The sequence below is a fragment of the Amblyomma maculatum genome, unplaced genomic scaffold (assembly GCF_055883805.1).
Source record: "Amblyomma maculatum isolate TAMU_Amacu unplaced genomic scaffold, ASM5588380v1 scaffold_19, whole genome shotgun sequence".
Classification (NCBI taxonomy): Eukaryota; Metazoa; Arthropoda; class Arachnida; order Ixodida; family Ixodidae; genus Amblyomma; species Amblyomma maculatum.
The window spans coordinates 2,123,410-2,144,132 of record NW_028146744.1 but is presented as its reverse complement, the minus strand read 5'-3'; the positions used below and the strand labels follow the sequence as shown (position 1 = coordinate 2,144,132).

Below are 20,723 nucleotides of genomic sequence, written 5' to 3'. Positions count from 1 at the left end.
ATTAGAAGAGTAGCGGAGAAGCAATGGATGTTTCATATTCACTTTCACGCCTCAACCGCTGTCATTATCGTGTCTCAAAGCTGCATGCTTTATTAACCGCTTACAAAAGAAGTCATATCTCACTCAGCGGCCGTGGTCACCTGTCTTTCTTTAAAGCACGCAGACAACGGGAATCCTGAATACTTTAGTTTTCTCGTATAGAGTAGGCAATATACATATCTGCATCTACATCTTTTTTAAGGGTGCGTAGAGCCAAAGTCCTGCAGGGCATAAACAAATCTTCATTTCAAAAAGAAAAACCAAACTCTCATTGACAACCTTAAATCTAGGTATAAATACAGAAATGGTCACATACAGATTTTTAGAAAGATAATTCAATAAATAAAGATACGATAGCCGGCTTCAATATTTTGGAGTAGGCCGAATTCAAGGTCGACAGTTCCTGATTGTTGGAGGAATGTATCCTCAGCATAGGTGGGCGGATGAGGTTAAGAAGTTCGCAGGGGTCAAGTGGATGCAGCTAGCACAGAACCGGGTTAATTGGAGAAATATGGAAGAGGCTTTCTCCCCCCTGCAGTGGGTATAGTCAGGCTGATGATGATGATGATGATGATCCTCAGCATAAGTGATAGACTGTCTGGAATGATAGTTTTAAGTGTAAAACGTTACTTTGTTCATATTTGGCTCCATGTAAGCGCTAAGCAATCGCCGTTGACGTTGAACTATCAATGATCCCTGAAAAATTAGCTTCAAAAGAACTCTAAAATAATCCAGTATTTTAGAAAATGGGAAAACTTTCCGCACATATAAACACATCCACTTATATAAATAGGTCCTATTATAAACTCCTGCCCAAGTTACCCATCCAAGGGAGCTAAAGAAACCTCGCATAAACTCGCTGCCACAAATGGCCCAATACACACACACACACACACACATATATATATATATATATATGTATATATACCGGGTGTCCCAGCTAACTTGAACCAAGGGTTACAAAATAATATATTTGAGGTAGGTCAGTGAAATTAGTTGCTTACAACTACCGGCCTGCTTGCGCGCTACAGGCAATTTTTTGTTTTGCAATTACTTAATTAGCTAATTATGTTAATTTTTCTAATTTAATACATATCGACTTTAGACCAAACATGTGAATTGGAAAGTTGTAGAGCACCTTCAGAAACCCCGATTCCATTAATTGCGATAAAGAAAGTCTCACGTGTATCTTTTTTTCCGGGCTCAAAAGAAAGCCCGCGAAATACAAATAATACCACGTGACTAGCGCATTTGAGCGCCGCGATTGTGGTGCTCTCAGTCGTGGTTTGAGCGAACGAAATTAGCTGCAGCCGTGACCCGATTGTCCCGTTACAGCGGCAGGCAGAAATGTTGGCGATGGTTGGAGCGAGCTCGAGCTCGCCCGTCGCCACCGCGATCTTGGCCAGGCCTACGCACCGCAGTAGCCTACGTCACAACAGGCGGATGACAATAAAGAACCGGCAAATGAAGGTAGTCGAGTCACATGATGTCATCTCGCCCCTTTACCCAAGCCTGTATGCGCAGATTCAGTGGCTGATACCTTATCGCTCATCCGTTTGTCGTGACGTTCGCTGATGGGAGAGAAGCAGGCCTTGTTAGAATCTCCGTGGTGTCGGCTCGTCGCTCTCGCCGCTACTTGCACCGTCACGTGGGCCGGCTGTCTGACGCGGGCGAAGAAGCCATTGCAGGCATATCGGCCTGCCGCTTTAACGGGGCCGAGACACGGCCGCCGCTTATTTCGTTCGATCAAACCACGACTGAGAGCACCACAATCGCGGCGCACAAATGCGCTAGTCACGTGGTATGATTTGTATTTCGCGGGATTTCTTTTGAGCCCAGAAAGAGAGATAGACGTGAGACTCTCTTTATCGCAATTAATGAAATGGAGGTTTCTGAAGGTGCTCTACAAGTTTCCAATTGACATGTTTGGTCTAAAGTCGATATTTAATAAATTAGAAAACTTAACATAATTATCTAATTAAGTAATTGAAAAACAAAAAATTGCCTGTACTGCGCAAGTAGGCTGGCAGTTGAATGCAATTGGTTTCACTGACCTACCTCAAATGTATTATTTTGTATCCCTTGGTTCAAGTTAGCTGGGACACCCGGTATATATATCGTTTTTCTGGACAAGGTTCTTGGATAAAAATTAGGGGGACAATGTAGATCCGCCGTTAAGTACATGCGATAGGTTGTCACAGACACGGGCAATGTTTTGCTCTTATTTCTTTTTTTTTTGTTCTTAAATTTTGTATATATGTTTACTTATCTTCGTCATTTTTTATTTCGTTTCATTCCATCGTTCTTTTCATACGCTGATACCTGGCATGAACAAACATTTTCTTTCTATTGTAGACAGTTTAACACCTTTGAACGCATTTTTTTGATTTATTGAATTGTTTCAATGAATTAATTGATCAATTACACACTTAGCGCCAACAAGCATTGACTTTAATCCCGATTAATTCGGCACCTTTGAACCCCCCTCTTAACTAACTCATTCATTTTTTTAAATTTCGTTAATAGATCAAAAAATCAATTAATTACAATGCTTTCAATAACCAGTATTAGTCGGTCAGACACTAATCAGTCGTCAATCAGTAGAATGAGCAAATACCATGATACAATCTTTTTTTTTACGCAGCCCACAATTATTTCCGGGTGTACTAGTATTACTTCGCCGACTGCTTTTCGACCAATCGAGCAGTATAAGCTATGGGTTAAAAGTGTCCTTATAATGATGCTCTAATAACTTGAATAAGTTTTCTCCAGACAGGTAATACGGAAGGCCAGTTTTGTAACTTCAATGCTGTACCGACACTAGCACCTCTTCTACGGAGGCCGTGTGAGAAAAAGGAGCTAATTTCTTGGTGTCGTTCTAATTCTCCAACTTATAAAGAGTTCTTTCCTGGAAACGTTTGTACACCTTCAAACGTTAGGCCTTGTTTAAAAAAAGAATCTGCCTTTATTGTGCCATGAATAATTTGCGGTCACAATACTAATGAAGGGACTGTCAGGTTTGTGATTTTTTGCTGATAAGGACACGGACAGTGGGTACTGTTTATTATTGCAGAAGTTATGAACCTCGTGCTTACTCTCACATCACCTTTTTTTATAGCAACGAAATTCTTTCTAGCAGATTGGAAGGCATTTTCATTGTAATATACTATTTCCATAATTACAATAGCAACCTTCTCTGACTTGAGAAATAGGACGTCACTCGAGGCACTGAGCCATCTTTCGTTGCCCTTGACAGAGGGCCAGCTTTTACGCAGCTTATTCGATCGAACGTCGAGCAGTCGGTGCTGGAAATAGCCGTGCAGAAAAATCCAGATTTGCCGCTCAGGATTACGACATCACAACTACAGTAATTCGTATTTTGGGTGAAAAACAGCGTAAACGGATGACCAACACAGCAGTAAGGAAAGCACACAAATGAGCAAAGTTTGTGTGGAAAACAACGCAACAGGATGCGAACACACCAAGTGCGTTGCTGTGTTTTTCGTCCCTTTTATACTGCTTCATATCCAGAGCATGAATATTGCAGAACACTCGCCAGACCCAAAGGCCCTTGTTTTGTAAGCTGGTCATTAAGTTAGCCCTCTGGGTCATTAAGACCCAGAGGGCTATGGAACGAAAAATGGTAGGGGTAACATTAAGAGATAGAAAGCGTGCAGAGTGGGTCAGAGAAATAACTCAAGTTAACGACATTCTAGTGGAAATTAAGAAGAAGAAATGGACATGGGCAGGACATGTTGTGCGAAGAGAGGATAACCGATGGTCGCTTAGGGTAACAAACTGGATTCCAAGGGAAGGAAAGCGTAGCAGGGGGCGGCAGAAAGTTAGGTGGGCGGATGAGATTAAGAAGTTCGCAGGGGTCAAGTGGATGCAGCTAGCACAGAACCGGGTTAAGTGGAGAGATATGGGAGAGGCCTTCGCCCTGCAGTGGGTACAATCAGGCTGATGATGATGATGATGATGATTTAGTTTGATAGAAGAACTGCAAAAACAAAAATCTAAAAGGCCTAAAACGTTCTCTACCGTAATTTTGAACACTAACGGTACCGTTTTTATCAATGCATTCTTTCACGTATGCAAATGGCGCATGATGAGGCGCTGCGTAAAAGACCTCTTCCGCATCAACAAACGCAAAATCTATGTACCACCATTATGTTTAAGGAAACAATTGGCGTACGTCAGTTGAACTTCTTGTGTGGAGCGGGTCACTTATCCCAAGCCCATTCAAAATATTTAACAAGAACATAGAGATGCAGAGCTGCCCGCCTTCGTTAACATGGATTTGAAACCCGGCATCCAGCTGATGCGCATCGACGCTAAAGATAACATTCAAAGTATCGATTTCGTGATGTTTTATATTGGTTGCGAGCCTGTGCAAATCCAAGAATGGGAACAAGGCTCCAGTGTACGAGCTGAAATAGCATTTCATCTTTCTTTCGGTCGGTGGCGCTTTTTTTTTAGTCACGTTCTATCTATACCATACTTCTTCCACCAAGCTCGCGACTTCAAATCTGAACCTTGTAAAAATTGTCTGCTTCACAATTGATCACTTTTCAGTTGCGCATATACAAGTCGTCGATCATATAAATTCGTTGACGTTTTTCCTTCAGTGAGTAGCGTCGTGTTTCGTCCAGTGCGCTCCTTTCGTTTTTCTTATTAGCGCTGAATAATAACTCCCCCATATGTCCACAGTGAATGCACACTGTGTGATAAGATAGTTATCCTCAACCATGTGCTCCGGTGAAAGAAACCTCCAGGCTGTGATACACTCCTGTGCGGCTCAGGCCTTGCAAGACCAAATCGTCGAGCGCTCCTCTGACGTCGCCAGCAGGCTTGACCATCTGGAGTAGAGCAATGTAACCCAGCCTAATGTCTGTCTGGCTAATTAAAAGTTCATTACCCATCTTTCTCTTTTTATTGAAAGCTGATACAAGATGCCATCATAGAAATTCTCACAGGCAACATAATCACCCCGAAGGCATGTTGTGCAAAATCAGTCTGCACGGAGAGGGATGCATCGCTGCAGCTTTTGGCGCCTTTATTAGACCACAATAAAGCTTGCTACAAGGAGAATGTTTATTAAATTTAACTCTCTTGCGGACCACAAGTAGCGTTCTTTAAAACAGACTGGTGCAGAGCAGGTAGTTATTAGAGTAAAAACAAAAACAAAAACTGAAGAACGATCTAATATTGCTTCATTTTGTGATCTGCAGTCTAGCAGAAATATCGATACCTCCAGGGGCTGTTTATAGTCCCCGTGGTTCTCATAAAATGAACCCATGTACTGGTTATAACGTAGTTAATCTTTGCAACGTGAACCTATTCAACAGAGAGCAGGTTATCTAATCCGAAGGTTTCCGTACCAGAGGCAACATTAAATGAGCGTCTATTTTACTGGGATTAGGACAAGCATAGTTTTCTAATTATTGTTATACTAACCTTCATATGCTAGCCTCGGATGATGAGGCTATTCGGAAAAAGGTCATTAACATCTCTTGCAGAGTGACAAACTGAAGCGCTAACTGCTTCAACCTCCCTGACCCTATATAAGGAGGAAATAAACATCAAACATTTTGTAAACTTATCTGAACTGAGCAACAATAGAGTCTAATACTGTACGCCCAGTACACAGTTGCCCTACAGGAGCTCCTTACGTCACTAAGTACGGCGTTACAACTAAAGAAAAATCTTATTTGTACCGCCTGTGTATCTGCAGCGTTTCTTAGAAACATGTCATGCTTTAAAGGAGAGTTTTGATTTCTTTAGGTGACTCCTCCATTCTGTGAAGCGCTGATGATTCAATATTCGCAAGCGCCAGGAGCCAGGTTTGGATGTATTCCGTTCCGCTCAAAGGCGACGAAGTAGAGACGACTTTAAACCGCGACCCCTGTTGTGCCCTACTTTAAGCAGCGTTTAGGCGCCATCGCGGCCACGAAACCCATTGGTGAGTTATGCCTTCCGCGGATGTCTTTCAACCACAGGTGAAGGTCACGCAGAGGATCGAAGGTACCAATCAAGAGGAGCAGATCCGCGTTCTGGGCCGAGGAGACTACTTCGGCGAGCAAGCTCTTCTCAGGTGAGGAACGACGGCCGCGGATAGAAACAATGTCCCGCTCAACAGGTGCGAGGATCTATTGGGGGACACAGCGGACAAACTAGAATTAAACTGCATGCAGGCAAAGTTGAACCTTAACGGTGACTAATGTGTATTAGAGTACGTTCCAAAATGACAGCCTCTATTTCATTGCGCTACAATTAAAAGCCCCAAAGCGTATAAGATCCGACTGCGGATAGAGAAGAGCCCCGGCTTCCAGGTGGAAAAGTGAAGAGGAGAAAATCTACACTTGAAGGCGAGAGGTCCAAGTGAGCGGCAGTAGCTACCACTGAAAATTTCTCCTCCCAAAAACGTTGACTAAAAGAACTGCTAATAGCTAATCTTGACCATGAATGACTCGGAAGATAGCAAATCAATATCGCTGATCAAAGTAAAGTAAAAGCCTTTACTGGACAATAGGACGCAGGAGAAATTATCAAAGAAATATGCAGAAAAGCAATTAAAAGCGAGGAGAAAATAGATTTTTACGAGGAAATCATAACTGGGCGCCCTAACGGAATTTTCGGAATACTCTCATAGATGATCTGACGTGTATGTATCAAAGCTAAGATGAGATAACTGAGCCGGAACTGCTTGTGTGAGCTTTACGGCAACTTTCAGTTGTTTTACATTTCCGCTCTGCTGTTTCGAAGGGCTGGATTTGTGCGCCTAGAACTCCAACACAGTATATTTAATCTCCCCGTCCCACCTCCCTCCATTTTCCTCGGCTTCATGAGAAAGAAAAGGAGAGTGCTGGATCAGTTGCCTTGTTGTGAACGAAATCTACGAGTGTGACTAATCAAAACCTCCTGTGACGCTGCACTCTATAAGCGAGTAATTGTTTTGAACGTAGAGGGCGTTCGAAATTGGAATGCCTTAGGTTCCCTAATGGACGATTTAGCATGATTTTCTCTCCTCGTGGAGGTATTTTCATTCCCCAGTAATAGTTGGAATGTTCAATTGCAAAAACGTTAGTGACTGACACAGCGCAAAAGGCCTCTTAAAAATGGATGCTAAGTACTGACGTACATCCAAGCTAGAAGAAATTAAAAAAAAAAAAGATCCAAAGGTGCATTATTGTTCATGCTGCTGATCAAATAAAAGTGTAAAAATCTCTGACACGTTGCTCAAATTTTTGTCTACTTGTTACCAGAGAAGACAAGCGGACAGCGAATGTTATCTCGCTGGAGCCTGGCGTGGAATGTTTGGCACTAGACCGGGAGTGAGTATACGCACGAGCTTCAATTTCATTTCGCTCATTTCTGAACAGCCCGCATATATATATATATATATATATATATATATATATATATATATATATATATATTCACGACTCAACCCACGACTCAAGACAGGGAGCCGTGAAGGCAACACCCGAGAGTCAGGTTTTCTTCTAGCTGCGATGACAGTGTGCAGCACCAGCGCGCCTCTCGAGACAACCAACGCTTCGTCGTCGTCGGCACCAAGCACGGCGGCCGCGCGGCGCTAGGCACGTGGCATTATTCCCCCCCGCGAAAGGGAAACATCGTCCCGATGTCAAGGTGAGAAGAGAAAAAAAATTAGGGGTGAGGTGAACTGTACAATAATTCAAGTTGACACAGCGCTCAGTCAAGTGAAAAGTACGGCTATAAGCGGACCACGTGCATAATTTCAGGTCGCTGACGCCGAACTCTGACGGTCACACTTCCATCTGGAACAACTTCGTAGTTAACACTGTTTAAGCGGCGCAGGACATTATAGGGTCCGAAATAACGGTGTAGCAGATTTTCACACAAGCCTTTGTGCGCACGGGGGTCCACACCCACACTTGGTCCCCTGGTTCGAAGTGGACTTCACTGTACCGCGGGTTATAGTATGGAGCGTCGGTGCCGTGCTGCTTCTTGATGTGCAAGCGGGCCAGCTGGCGGGCTTGCTCGGCCTGTTCCGCGAAATGGGCGGTATCGGGTTCGACCGCTTCATCCCCGCACGGTAGCATCGCGTCCAACATCATGCGGGCCTCCCTGCCATATATGAGACGGAATGGTGTAAACTGCGTGGTTTCCTGCTACGCCGTATTGTAGGCGAAGGTAACATATGGCAGGATCTCGTCCCACGTTTTATGTTCAACGTCAACGTACATTGAAATCATGTCCGCCAACGTTTTTTTGAGTCGCTCCGTTAGCCATTTGTTTGTGAGTGATAGGCTGCTGTCGTGCGATGATCGGTATGGCTGAGAGTTAAGGTGTCCCGCAGTAGCCGAGCTGTAAATGCCTTGTCTTGGTCAGTAATAATGGTCGACGGTGCACCGTGTCTAAGCACAATTTCATTCATAAAGAAGTGAGCAACATGCCCGGCAGTACCTCGGGCAAGGGACTTTGTTTCAGCGTAGCGTGTCAAGTAGTCTGTGGCGACTACGATCCACTTATTTTCGTTGGAGGATAAAGGAAATGGGCCTAAAAGGTCCATGCCCACTTGCTCGAATGGGGTGAGGGGTGGTTCAATAGATTGCAACATGCCGGATGGCTTGAGCGCGGGTTTGTTTCGACGCTGGCATTGTCAGCAAGTCTGGACGTACCGTCTAACGCTCGGAGTAATATGTGGCCAGTAATAGTTCCACCGGACTCGGTTTAGGGTGCGTGTAAAGCCAAGATGACCGGAAGTTAGTTCGTCGTGGAAGGCCAGGAGGATTTCGTGCCTTAGATCAGCCGGTTTGACTAGCAAGTATGTTTTTGCACTCGATGTAGAATTCTTATAAAGCACCCCGTTGCGGAGGCAGAACGACGACAGCCCTCAAGCAAGGTACCGGGGCATTGTAGGGCGCCCACCTTCGATGTGGTCGATGATCAGTCGCAGCTCGGCGTCGGCACGCTGTCTGGAAACGAGGTCGGACGTACTGACTGCTCCCAAGAAGCTATCGTCGTCGGTTGCGTCTGACGGAGGAGGGTCGACAGGAGCGCCGGACAGGCTATCAGCATCGGTGTCCTTTCGGCCGGACTTATAAATAATGTCGAAATAAAACTCCTGCAAGCGCAATGCCCAAAGTGCTAAGCGGCCGCAAGGGTCCTTTAAGTTCTTCAGCCAACACAACGAGTGATGGTCAGTGATGACACGAAACGGTCGGCCGTAAAGGTACGGGCGGAACTTGGCAGCGGCCCATACTACCGCCAAACATTCTTTTTCAGTGGTGGAATAGTTACACTCAGCACGGGAAAGTGCACGGCTGGCGTAGGCAATTATTTGTCGACCCGTCACGGTGCTGAACTTGAACGGCACCAAGGACGACGTTGCTCGCATCCGTGCGTAGCTCCATATCGGCGTCGTCGTCGAAATGTGCCAGGATTGGGGTTGACTGGAGCTGGCGTCGTAACTCGTCGAAAGCCATCTGCTGCTCGCGCCCCAGCAAAACGATGCGTCATCTCGAGTCAGTAGTGCCAGAGGACTGGCCATCTGTGCAAAGTTTTTAATGAGGTGGCGATAATAGGAGTATAGCCCTAAAAACCGCCGGATTGCTTTTTTGTTGGTGGGGATGGAAAACGTAGCAACGGCAGTAAGTTTCTCGGGGTCAGCTCGGATGCCGTCAGCACTGACGATGTGGCCAAGGAACTTCGATTCGGTGAAACCGAAGTGACAGATTTGGGGCTTGAGAGAAAGGTTGGCGGACCGAAAGGCTTCGAGAACAGTTCTTAGAAGGCGTAGGTGTTCCGTGAACGACGGCGAAAAGGTTATCACGTCATCGAGATAAACAAGGCATGTCTGCTACTTCGGACCTGTGAGTGTCCAGTGTCTAGTGTCCACCATTCTCTGGAAAGTGGCAGGATCGCAGCAGAGCCCGAATGGGAGGACGCGGAATTCATAGAGCCCATCTGGTGTTATGAAGGCAGTTTTTTCACGGTCTCTCTTATCAACTTCTATTTGCCAATAACCACTTCTGAGGTCAATCGAGGACAAGTACTTGGCACGGCGAATTCGGTCGAGAGAGTTGTCGATCCGTGGCAGCGCATAGACATCCTTCTTTGTCATACTGTTAAGCTTTCGGTAATCGGCAATTCGGCATTCGACGTCGGGGCGAATCGAGTGGTCCGGCGGTGGAAGCTTTGCGGCGGCCTCGCCCCCGAAGGTTGCCGGAGCTATTTTTTCCGATAAGGCCTCGAGGAACCACGGTGTGAAGCGGTATAATGTGGCCCATAGGGCGAATAGCGGCGTCGCGAAGGCGATCGCGACTCACGACGAGGAGAATGTCACGCTGGCGGGTGACGTACTCGGCGATGTCCCGAGGCCGTTGACCAGGCCGTGGACGAGGGCTGTCGGGAGCAAGAACTATTAGGCCCATCTGGCGATAAGGGCAGTGCCGGTAGAGGTTACCAGCCTCGGTACAATGGTAGCATAGAGGGCGGTTATCTGGAGTACGCCAAATATCAGTCTTTCGGGGCACCTGGCGCCGATCTGCCCAGAGGGGCAGCGGTTCCGCAGCGTGTACAGCCACCTCGGGTGGATTGCAACGCGCAGAAGTAGGAAGCAGGGCTGGGCGGCGTGTGACATCAGCATAAGTCATCGGCTGGGTGAGGCCCGGATGCGGCGGTTGAACGACTGCACTTATCGGTGGTATAGTGCGTTCTGGACCTCCTCACGGATGACGCTGGCCAGAGAAGCCGGACCTGGGGAAAATGTCCAGTGAAGTTGCTGCCGCTCCTCACGAACTACGGTGCGAATGAGGTCGCGAAAGGAACTCAGGTCTGCCCCGTAGTCGGCGCGATCTGTAGTCTGTAGTCTGTAGTCGGCGCGATCTGTAGTCGGCGCGATCAGTCGGCGGTGGTGCGGAGAGGGAATTCAGTGGCCGAGAATACTGACTGCATCACTGCTGTAGCAGTTTCTCCATGATCACAGCTTCAGCCAAAAACGTCGCGACGGTGGTGGGCGGGTTCCGCACTAGGCCAGAAAAAAGCTGATCTTTGACGCCATGCATCAGGTGCCGCACCCTCTTCTCTTCACTCATGGATGGGCGGGCGCGATGGCAAAGGCGCATGACGTCTTCAACGTACATTGCGACCCCTTCGTTCTGGCGCTGAACTCGAAAGGTCAGGGCACGCTCCGCATTCTCCCGGCGGTCACTGTTGGCATGCGTTCCCAGGGGCTGGCTTCGGAAGGCCGGACACGTAAAGAATGTGGCCTTGCGGTTCTCGAACCACGTCCGAGCAGCGTCTTCAAGGCTGAAGTAGACGTTTCGTATTTTTATAGCGTCGTCCCAGCCGTTAAATGTCGCGACCCTTTCGCAGTGAGCTAGCCAGTCCTCGCCGTCTTCAAACTGCTCATTGTGGTTTGGCTTAGGGGTACGTAGGCAGGACAAAGAGGTGGAAGGGGCAGTCGTGGTATGGGCGGCCGGTGTCGTTGCCATAGCTAGGGTGGAAGCTAGGGGCTCTTCGTCAAGAGGGAAGGTCTCGGGGGGCAAGCCTCGGAGCTGCTGGCTAGCACGACGAACTGGAGTGGTCACGAGAAGCGCCCGTCGTCCGCAGGAGAAGGGATCATCAGTGGCACCTCCACCAGTGTCACGACTCAAGCCACGACACAAGAAAGGGAGCCGTGAAGGTACACGGTAACGTGAAGGTAACACCCGAGAGTCAGGTTTGCTGCAAGCTGCGATGACAGTGTCCGGCACCAGCGCGCCTCTCGAGCGAACCAACGCTTCATCGTCGTCGGCACCAAGCATGGCGGCCACGCGGCGCTAGATATATATATATATATATATATATATATATATATATATATATATATATATATATATATATATATATATATATATATATAAACTTAAAGGAGGTGACAAATGGTGGAAAAAACAAGACTTATATACATTCCCAATTCTTACCAATTCTTATATACATGCACAATCGAAGAACACGTGACCAGCCACTATCAACAAATAAACATCAAAATATCAAAACAAAATTCTACACGCGTGATGTATGGCGGTGCAAGGTATATAGACAGAATGACACGTGTTGCGCTTAGGTCATGCATCTTAATATGTTGCACAAAGAAAGGAAGATATATCACTTAAAAGATTTGTGTCACTATCAGCGCACAAAACAAAATATCACGAGGTTAGAATGGGTGGAGTACATGTCACACTTAATCCTGCAATATTCAGGAAGGGGAGGGGGGATTCCTCTACTGAAATATCATTGTCATTGGTAGGCGACAGTAGCAGATAACACATCAGTAGAGTTTAACAGTGAAATATAACTGTGATTTCATCATCATCATCATCATCGTCAGCCTGATTATACCCACTGCAGGGCGAAGGCCTCTCCCATATTTCTCCACTTAACGCGGTTCGGTACTAGCTGCATCCACTTGACCCCTGCGAACTTCTTAATCTCATCCGCCCACCTAACTTTCTGCCGCCCCCTGCTACGCTTTCCTTCCCTTGGAATCCAGTTTGTTACCCTCAGCGACCATCGGTTATCCTCTCTTCGCACTACATGTCCTGCCCATGTCCATTTCTTCATCTTAATTTCTACTAGAATGTCGGTAACTTGAGTTATTTCTCTGACCCGCTCTGCACGCTTTCTATCTCTTAATGTTACCCCTACCATTTTTCGTTCCATAGCCCTCTGGGTTGTCCTCAACTTAAGTAGAGCTCTCTTGGTTAGCCTCCACGTTTCAGCCCCATACAGGCAAGATGCAACTGTTGTATACTTTCCTCTTGAGCGATACCGGTAAGCTGCTAGTCATAATCTGCGAGTCCTTGCCAAAAGCGCTCCATCCCAATCTTATTCTTATTGTTATTTCCTTTTCATGGTCCGGATCCGCGGTTACTACCTGTCCTAAGTAGCCATAATCGCCAACTACTTCCAGTATTTCGCTACCTAATGTAAACTGCTGTTCCTTCCCGAGGCTGTTGAACATTACCTTAGTCTTCTGCTTATTGATTTTCAAGCCTACCTTTCTACTTTTCCTGTCTAGGTCATCAAACATTATTTGCAGTTCATCCCCCGAGTTGCTTAGCAAGGCAATGTCATCAGCAAATCACAAATTACTGAGGTATTCTCCATCTACCCTTATCCCTAACTGCTCCCATTCCAAGTCTCTTAATACTTCCTCTAAACAAGCTGTGAATAGTACTGGGGAGATTGTATCTCCTTGCCTAACACCTTTCTTTATGGGAATTTTTTACTTTCTTTACGCAGAACTATGGTTGCTGTGCAGCCACTATATATATCTCCCAGCACATTCACGTACGGCTCGTCTACCCCCTGATTTCGCAATGCGTGCATCACCGCCGAGGTTTCAACTGAGTCAAATGCTTTTCAGTAATCAATGAATGGTATGTATAAGGGCTGGTTATATTCCGAGCATTTTTCTATCACCTGATTGATGGTATGGATATGATCGATAAGTACCGTTTACGAAACCCTGCTTGATCCTTTGCTTGCTTTCAGCCCAAGGTTGTCCTGATTCTATTAGCGATTACCTTAGTAAATACCTTATACGTAACAGACATAAGCTGATTGGTCTGTAATTTTTAAGGTCTTTAGAGTCCCCTTTCTTGTGAATGAGGATTATGTTTGCGTTCTTCCATGGTTCCGGTACCGTCGATGACACCAGGCACTGCGTATACAGGGTGGCCAGTTTTTCTAGCACGCTATCCCCCCCCCCCCCCCCCGTCAGTCAGGAAATCTGTAGTTATCTGATCCTCTCTAGTTTCTAGTGCTTTCTTGACCTCGTCCTTCGTCACTGGTGGAACATCTGACTGTTTTTCTCTTCCGTCAATCTCGTTACGGTCCTGACTACTCTGGCTACTGTAGAGATCTGTATAGAACTCCTCGGCTACTTTGACAATCTTTTCCATATTAGTGATGACGTTGCCCGCGTTGTCCATTATCGCATACATCTGGGTTTCGCCTATGCCCAATTTCTTCTTTACCGCTTTAAGGCTTCCCCCGTTCTTTACAGCATGCTCAATTTTCTCCATGTTAGATGTCCTTATATCGGCTACCTTGCGCTTATTGATTAGCTTTGATATCTCGGCCAAATCGATCTGGTCTGTTGGATTAATCAAATCTTTCGTCTCCTTAGACAGCTTACCGGTATCCTCTCTAACTATCCTACCGCCTACTTCTACCGCGAACTCAGTATTGATATCTCTGAAATTATTGTTCCGTGCCTCTAGGGTAATGTCGCCATCCTCAGTTAGAGCTGAACACCTATTCTGTAGCGAGATCCTGAACTCTTCTGCCCTCCACCTCACCGCTAATTCGTTGATGGGTTTCTTTCTTACTAATCTGTTGCGTTCCTTCTTCAGATTTAGGCTAATTCGGGACCTCACCATCCTGTGGTCACTGCATCGCACTTTCCCGTTTACTACATCTCGCATAATGGCGGGGGTTGAACACATTATGAAGTCGATTTCATTTTTAGTCTCTCCGTTAGGACTCTTCCATGTCCATTTCCGGTTCTTCCGTTTCCTGAAGAAGGTATTCATGGTTCATAAGTTATTGCGCTCTGGAAACTCAACTAGTAACTCCCCCCTGCTATTCCTAGGACCAATGCCATAGTCACCTACTGCCTTGTCTCCTGCCTGATTTTTCCCTACCTCGGCATTGAAGTCGCCCATTAGTACAGTATACTGCGTCTGTACTTTTCGCTTTGCCGATTCTACATCTTCATAGAAGCTCTCAACTGCCTGGTCATCATAACAACATGTAAGTGCATAGGCTTGTACAACCTTCATTTTATACCGCTTATTAAGCCTAATTACGATGCCTGCAACCCTCTCATTAATACTATAGAATTCATCTATATTACCCGCTATATACTTGCCACTGCCATCTCAGGTTCAAACCTCAATTGTAAATCTTTCAAAATTAACCCTGACTAATGGCGAAGAGAGTGCCTTGGCACACGGCCTAAATTTTTGTCCTGCGTCAGGTAGGTTCAATGAGTTTCAATTGTTAAAAGACTTGGAAAATTTTTCCCGAAATATGAGACTTAAGAAGTACTTCCATGGCCGGCCACAAGATCCCGTAAAAGATAGTAAATTGCCCTCTCAAAATCACTGGACTCCCCCGACTCAAAAAGAAACCTGCCTCGACATTTATATTAAGGCAGTCCAAAATGATGTACTGAAAGCTTACAATACCCAAAAGAAATTTTGTCGTAACCTTTCTGGAAAAGAAACCGCATCAATAAAACGACTCGCGTCACAAATTGATATTGTAATAAAGCCCGCTGACAAGGGTGGTGCCATTGTAGTCATGAACAGAAGTGACTACATCGCGGAAGTCAAAAGGCAACTGGCAGATGGTTCCTTTTACCGCCTGCTAGAAAGCGATCCGACAGCGGACTTTAAAACTGTTTTGGAAGAAACCTTATCCAGTCGTAGCTTGAGTAAAAAAATTGACAGAAGCACTGCAAAGACAATAATTCCCCTTAGCTCTGTACCAGCCCGATTTTATTTATTGCCCAAAATTGATAAACTTAACAACCCTGGGTGACCCATCATTTCCGGAACAGCAACCGCAACTGAAAATATGTTACGCTATATTGATACACTAATCGATAAGATTCCAATCACATTCCAGTCCTACATAAAGGATACAACTGATTTCCTAGATGACATAGCTGATATCACTATCCGTCAAGGCGTCTTCCTCGTAACTCTGGATGTTGCGTTACTTTACACCTATATTCCCCACTCCGATGGTATCCGGTCAGTTGTAAGGGCTCTTGAAGATCGAAACTTATGCAGTAACATTGATGGTTCTACATTGGCTATCCTTCTTAAATTAATACTTGAACTAACAACTTTGAATTTGATGGCAGACATTATGTCCAGATTAACGGAACATCGATGGGCACACGTATTGGTCCTATCTACGCCAACATATTCATGGGCTTATTAGAAGACCGGTGTCTCGACGACTACCCGCTAAAGCATTTTTACTACAAGAGAATCATAGACATTTTTTTTTGGCAACATGGTAAAGGAGAACTTCTATCATTCATCACTAGTATTATTAATGTGCATGAGGCCATAATCTTTTCTCATTCATATTTTTGAACCCCTATTGCGTTTCTACACGTGACAGTGTTAATAAAGAATGGCAAACTATTCACTGATCTATACCGGAAACCCAGTGACAGACCTCAGTACCTGCACTTCGACAGCAGCCACCTTAAATACTGGAAGACAAGCATCCCATATGGACAAGCCGTCCGCTTTAAACGGATATGTTCAGACGATCGCGACTTTGAATTTCACTGTGCCAACCTTCGTAACGCCCTAATGGAACGCAAATATCCAGAGCGCCTAATAAATGATGCAGTGGAACGAGCAAGCCTTCTTGATCGCAAAGCTCTCCTCAAAGCGGAAAAGGAACCATCCGGCCAATCTCGAATCAATCTCGTGCTAACGCATTCAGCTTCGGTCCCCAACGTTGCAGGCATATTAAATAAGCATCATAGTATTCTCATGCAAAGTGATCGTCTAAATGAAATTTATCAGCAAGCCCCCCGTGTTGTCTATCGCCGTAACAAGAACCTCAGTGATATTTTAACTTCGTCTAAAGCTAGCCCCACAGCACCAATCGAGTGCCATCTTCACGGTGCAAAGTTTGTGCACATATGACTACATCGGTGAAAGCTTTCAGCACTGCATCGAACTTTAATGTAAAGATTCGGGGCAACTTCTCATGCGATACGGACAAAGTGATTTATATGCTTGAATCATCTATCTGCAAAATTCAGTATATTGGCCAAACCGAAACACTCTTCAGATACCGATTTAATAATCTTAAAGCTAGTTGTAATACACTGCCTAACCTTCCTATAACTAAGCATGTAAACATTACCGAGTACCCCTTTGAAAAAATGCAAGTAACTTTACTGGAATCAGGTTTCAGAACCCACCATGAACGCGAAGTTCGCGAATCATTTTTAATACAGAAATTTAACACGGTTTCTTTTAGTCTGAATGAAAACATTGGCAATCTAACTTGTCTCTCGTCGTAGCATTTTAACTAAATGGTAGCACCTTTGGCAGCGTCTCAAAAGATATTATGTTTATTCGACATTGGCTCCATTTTGCACTGTTTGCCTCTTCGCTTGCGTTCTTACGGTTACAGCCCAAAGCGCCTCACAGGATGTCATGTTTTCTTGCACTGATCTTTTTCTTGTTTGCCAGTTTATCACGATCATATCTATTCCCGCCGCAGCATGGACTGATCATTACAACTTATCCAATAACCTTGCACATGATTCCTTGTGTAATCCTGTTAGGAACAATTAACTTATTTAACTGCTTCTCTTTGTCCTTATAGCTTTGAGCACACGATCGAGTTTTGTCACCATGCCGCGATTTGAGTGACTGTTTACTTTTTTTTTGTACCGCGCTAAATCACAGTTATATTTCACTGTTAAATTCTACACATGTGTTATTTGCCACTGTCGCCTACCAATGAGAATAATATTTCAGTAGATGTATCCCCCCTCCCCCTCCTGAATATTGCAGGATTAAGAGTGACATGCACTCCACTCATTCTAACCTCGTGATATTTTGTTTTGTGCGCTGATAGTGACAACAATCTTTTAAGTGATACACCTTCCTTTCTTTGTGCAACATATTAAGATGCATGACCTAAGCGCAACACGTGTCATTCTGTCTATATACGTTGCACCGCCATCACATCACGCGTGTGGAATCTTGTTTTGATATTTTGATGTTTATTTGTTGATAGTGGCTGGTCACGTGTTCTTCGATTGTGCATGTATATAAGAAATGGTAACCGACAGCTTCTTTCTACATTGCTTGACAAAGGCCGGACCCCGGCCGAAACGTCGCATTAAAGTGCGCTATTTTCCACCGTGTGTCACCTCCTTTACATTTATGCCCTACCGGACCCATTCGAGCTTCAACCCTCTCCCTATATATATAATATATATATATGTGTGTGTGTGTGTGTGTGTGTGTGTGTGTGTGTGTGTGTGTGTGTGTGTGTGTGTGTGTGTGTGTGTGTGTGTGTGTGTGTGTGTGTGTGTGTGTGTGTGTGTGTGTGTGTGTGTGTGTGTGTGTGTGTGTGTGTGTGTGTGTGTGTGTGTGTGTGCGTGCGTGCGTGCGTGCGTGTGTGTACGTATATATACATCAATACCAGCCTCCACTATCCTAATTCCCTAATGTGTAGATAGACGTGCATTCTATCAATCATGAAATACTCACAAGTTTGCTTTTGTTAGGGCGTGGTTGCGTAGGAAATTTTCTGCGCCACAGAAGGATACCATTTAAGTCTAGTTAGAGGGCCAGCCGGTCACTGTTATTGTTGATCTCACAGCAGGCTACTAGTACTGGGGCCGAATTACAGACGGCTCACACTCACAATCTTCCTATTGGCCAGCGGCAACACGGCGGGAGTGGCCTTTCTTTAAGTCATCGACGTCTGCTGTTGACGTCGTGAACACACTTGAAGTGATGACGTTGGCTACTGGCGAATTGTGAGCGAGGGTTGTGAGCGACGCGAGCCACTCACAACTCGTTTGTGAGCGCTCACAAAGGAAAAATGGCGGTGATCTATGCGGCGGCCGGCGTTCTTGTGAGGCGGTAGCGGCGGCGCCCCGACGCGATCATCGGCGAAGGCCGGTGTACGAAGACTGTTTGACGTGCCGGGCGAGATGTTTCGACGCATGTTGCTACTCGAGAAGAATATAGGACAGTGACTGTGCGACGCGACGAACTGAGATAGGTGTGTGCGGCCGAGTGCGCTGTCTGTGCGGCGGCAGATAATGTGTGCACTGCGCTTTTTCCGAGCTGCTAGTGGCTTCCAAACCGCTACTGGCAACGAGGCGAACATCGGCCTCGCGCAGCCGACAGTTCGAAAGCGTTTGCGGCGTGCAGCTAGGGCGGCGGCGAAGAAAGGCTTCCTTCGTCACGGCAGCATACCGGGCGTCGTCGGGTTTGTCGACGGCCCATCGGGCGTCTACGAGTAGCCTTGTGGTGTCCCTGTTTTCAGATATGAGATGCCAACATGATTTGGGCCATGAACCTCCCTACGTGGGATCTTGGCATGATGCTTTCTTCTGGCGGCCTTCTCGGCTGCACACAGGCATGACACAGGCCGAGGCAGGCCTTCTGCGAGACGTCGAATTCACGACAGTGAGCCGCGCTGCTCTTTGCAAGATAAGTTACGGTAGGCTCCACATGCCTCACATGTATTGCCGTTCTTGGGCTTTTATAAAAGCTGAACCGTAAGACACGTCGTACATTGTTGAAATGCCTACGTAAGAAACGAAGAAGGGAATGCGTGTGTTTGATGCCTGTATTGAGTAGGAATGAGGCACAATTTATACCGATATGAAGTGCAAGGCTGTCCTTACAGCAGTGTTGCTGAAACGTTCAATCATTCATTGTCTGCACGCCCATGAAAGTCATCGTCAGCAAGACCTGGCAATGAGCTACTTGATGCGACTCTTCCATTGTGTCAGCAAGGCTGTTAAAGCTTATGAGGCTGTTGAGGTCGACAACGACGAAGAATGTGCTTAACAGCGAGCCATTTTCGGTTATGCTGGTGAAAGGGGCACCTATTGGAGACATGGCTGCCAGTGCCATGGCATCCCGGTCCAGATTCTTCATAACGGCTATAGAACAAGGCATACACCTCCACAAGGTTAATGGTGGATAACTGCGTAGGCGTGCTGAAGAGCCGCTTCCAGCGCTTGCAAAAATACTAGACGCTCCTCTACCAGCCAGAGCGTGTAGCATGTGCCGCGTTGCATAACTTCTTTGGATGTCTTCCTGGCTGCAGACGAGGAGGGTGCTGCTGATTTGGACAAGAAAGGGTCACATCTGTGTACCGGCTACTTGGAAGTGGGATCACTATTGCCATGCATACCTCTAGGGAAAAGCCATACAGAATCATGTTAGCCTGTTCCACAGAACCTGCCACCAGAGCTGGCTGGCACAGCTGCCCATGGTGCGGCAACAGCTGCGGCGTCAATGCCAGCACAACAATCGGCTATGATATACCACACGTAGCTGACCAACGTAGCAGAGCCTTCTCGTTTCATGTCTGTTCCAGAAACCTGATGTGATAAAGATGAATCTTCTCGAACCTCATCTGTCAAGTATAATTTGTCTTCGTACCCCCCCCCCCCCCCCATTCACTGTTGCTTGCAACCGTGCATGTTTGTGTGTGTGCATGTGTTTGAGTACATAATTAAAGTGTTTCACAACGAGGCAGCAATTGTGATGCCTATCGGAATGGGAAAGTCTCACAGAAGTTTTTTTTAAGCACGTGTATCAACTGTGCCCCTTTATTTTTCTGCAGCGTTTCACACGCTTGAATATGCAGCAGCGAAACCAACTGCCTGCAATAGCACAGGCAGTTATTTGCACGTGCTGTACAATTTTGCTACACAGAGAAGACATACACTAATAAATTTTTAGACCCTGTAAGCTGGCACAGTACTCATCGCAGGTCTGACACACTTCAGAAACAAGAAATGAAAGTATTGTGCATAAAACTGCGACTCAGAGGCATGACACAAAAGAATAGTTGCTTAATGATTACAGGCTTGCATAGTAGTTGTCATAGGTTTGGCACAT

The 20,723-nt window shown here is 45.9% G+C and overlaps 1 protein-coding gene across 1 annotated transcript in view; it reads left to right on the top strand.

The window, feature by feature from the left end:
• Positions 1–20,723, top strand: part of LOC146171570 (cGMP-dependent protein kinase, isozyme 1-like) — a 317,967-nt gene that overhangs the window by 128,636 nt on the left and 168,608 nt on the right. The window contains exons 7-8 of the mRNA XM_084586427.1: positions 6,039–6,133; positions 7,305–7,373. Of these exons, the coding sequence (XP_084442553.1) occupies positions 6,039–6,133; positions 7,305–7,373 (164 nt within the window). The remainder of the gene's footprint in view (positions 1–6,038; positions 6,134–7,304; positions 7,374–20,723) is intronic.